This window comes from Pteropus vampyrus, unplaced genomic scaffold (assembly GCF_000151845.1).
Source record: "Pteropus vampyrus isolate Shadow unplaced genomic scaffold, Pvam_2.0 Scaffold546, whole genome shotgun sequence".
NCBI classification, from domain to species: Eukaryota; Metazoa; Chordata; class Mammalia; order Chiroptera; family Pteropodidae; genus Pteropus; species Pteropus vampyrus.
This window is the reverse complement of record NW_011889327.1, coordinates 52,737-55,422: the sequence shown is the minus strand read 5'-3', so window position 1 is coordinate 55,422 and position 2,686 is coordinate 52,737. Positions and strand designations below refer to the sequence as shown.

The following is a 2,686-nucleotide window of genomic DNA, read 5'->3' as shown; positions in this document are numbered from 1 at the left end:
AGGAGCTTAGAGACCTCGCACAGTGCCCAGGGGCCCGCAGTTCCCCAGACGGGTCACAGGCGTGTGCCTCGCCCGCCTCGCCCGCCCCAGCTGCCCGAGCCCGCTGTGCTCCTCACGGCCATCAGTGCATTTCTGCACCTGTCCTCAGAGCTTTAAGAAACACCTGGCTTATCGATGGCGAACCTTCTGCTGAGGACCAATCCGGGCATCCGTGGGGAGCCGGGACCTCCGGCCCCTGCTGTCCCGGGAGGACGGGCCATTCGGAATGCTAGGGGCCGGGACGTCCTCCCGTGCTGGGGACGTGGCCGTGTCTGCCCTGACCGGCCCCGAGTCACATTCTTCTGCATTTATCCTTCTCCCAAGCACCTGCTGCCACAGCTGGAGTCACCGCGCCCTTCGGGACCAGCGGCTGTGGGAGCTGAAATTCCCCAGGGCAGACTCCGGCCGCTGCCCACACGGCACTGAGGCCAGCGAGGTGGTTCTGTGTCTCAGGGGCAAAATGTCACCCTTCTCCCGCCTAGAAGGAAGAGTTTCAGCTCGCTGCCGGTGTTCACGTAACGTCACGCGTAGGAACGCCACGTTTTCTAAGACTTGGCATTTTCGGTGATGGAGAATTACTATGTTTTGTAAATGGAAACGCCACCACTAAAAACAGAACGCTATCCAGGAAATGACGTCATCTGTCTCCAAAGACTATCCATACACTAGAGCAAGGTGGGAATAGCAATGCGGGCGAGACGCTTCGTGGCAGACTTTGGGGTGAGGGTGGCACTGCAGTCCCTGAGTTATCTTGGGGTGAACGCTGCAGCCGCAAACACCGCCAGCAATTATTCTCAGGGCCAAAGGAAAATGGATTAGGGCGGGTACCAAACAAATCTCAGTAACCAAGAGAAATCATATTTTAACAGCGCATTTTAAAAAATGAAAAATACTGCACTAAAGTCCACGGCGAACAACACATCCAAATCTTCGACGGGCGGGAGCCGATGCTGGGCTTGTGTGACCCTGCCTGGCTCGCGCCCCGGCCCTAGCCCTGCAGGTGGCGGCAGAATTACCGAGGGACAGTTACCCCACGCGTGTCCAGTGAAGGGACAAGCGTGGCAGACCCCCACGACGACGTGTCCGGGCTTACCGCACCGTCAATAGAAGAAAACTAAATTGAAAACACGTGTTGGGTGGTTTTCACGTCTGTGAATGGAATGAAACACAGACTTAGGGACTACCTGGACACCACCCCAAAGGACCACGATAAAACCACACGTGACCTTCGACAGTCCCGCCGTGAGAGGCTGGCTCTGTCTGTAAACTCGCCGTCCCGATCCCTTGGACGCTCGGCCTCCCCCGTGAGCAGGAACGGCTGTGCCCTGCCCTCACGCGACAGAACCCACAGCCCCGCGGGCCCGGGAGGGGCAGGCGGGTGGCTCTGCTCCTCGGTCCTCGGAGGCGGTGGGTCCACGGAGCCCACGGAGCCCGTGTAGCCCATCGAAGGATGGACGAGGAAACGGGGGGCCTTCTGCACGGACGCCCTCTTACGAAGACCCTTCCGGCTTACCAGGACACAGTGGCCTCGGGCGAGGCGAAGAACTTGCAGTGTAGTGACACGCTGGCCCCGGCCACGGCGGCATACGTCACGTCATCTTCCGTTTGTATCAGCGGACGGACATCTGTTAGAAAGTCACAGTTCCAAACTTTTCATGTAAGAAATAACACGTGCCACGCGAAACAGCCCGCGCCCATGCAGGTTAACGTCAAGGGGATGGGAAGGAGCTGAAGTCACAGTCCTCGCTGGGAAAAGCATCCACAGCCGGCGCGTTCTCGAAAGGTCAGTTTCAGTATAGAGTCCCAGGCCCGAGCGTAAGGTGAACGCGCCCCGAGTCTCCCCGTGCTTCCTGTGCCAGGCTCGGCGTGGCCGTGAGCGTGGCCCCGGACGCCGCCGCCGGACACGTGGGCACTCACCTACGACGTCGACGTTGGCGCTGGCCAGGATGGTCCCGTGCACGTTCGCGGCTTCGCACTGGTACACGGCCGTGTGGTTGGGCTGCAGGTTGGTGAAGCTGACCTCGCTGGGGGAGATGATGTCCCCGGCGAACGGGCTTTCTGCCAGGGGTCAAAGGGCGGCGGTTCGATCAAGCACGGCGCGTACTCGCGCGCCCCGCATTAGACGTGCGCATGGTGTTTATATCTTAAGACCAGTTTAGGGTGAAGAATAGGTCGCAGAAGCCGATTCTTCACAATTTCTCAACATCAGCCACGGATTTTTATTTACAGGTCAGTCTTCCTCCCTTCGAATGAATACTTATTGCCGAAGCACCCGCGGCCTGGGCCCACTGCCTCTCCCCGCCGCACCCGTGAGGATCCCTGGCTTCTGTTTGGCAGTCGCTATGACCCGAGTCACTTCTCCTGTAAAGCGCGGCCCCGACACCGCCCAGCGTGACTCACGCCCGACCCCGCGTCACGGCCGCCGCTGCCCAACACCGTCCCTCTGCTCCACGATCAGGTGTCCTGTTCACTGCTCACCCCTCCAGGTACCAGCCTCGTTTCGCCTCGAGCAGCTTAGAAAACAGGCCAGGTTTTCTGCTTTTTGGTGAGAAACCCCACACCTCTCACGAGCAGGTGTAGTTCTGGACGGAGCTTTTGCTAACACTGCTGGTGCCTTCGTCAGGGCCCCGAGGAGCCTGCGGCACGC

General features: G+C 59.8%; 1 protein-coding gene across 1 annotated transcript in view; it reads right to left on the bottom strand.

Annotated features, from left to right (window-relative positions):
• Positions 1 to 2,686, bottom strand: part of CHL1 (cell adhesion molecule L1 like) — a 68,342-nt gene that overhangs the window by 26,183 nt on the left and 39,473 nt on the right. Inside the window, exons 8-9 of the mRNA XM_011383845.1 lie at positions 1,957 to 2,097; positions 1,553 to 1,664 (exon numbers count right to left, since the gene is read on the bottom strand). Coding sequence (XP_011382147.1) covers positions 1,553 to 1,664; positions 1,957 to 2,097 — 253 coding nt within the window. The remainder of the gene's footprint in view (positions 1 to 1,552; positions 1,665 to 1,956; positions 2,098 to 2,686) is intronic.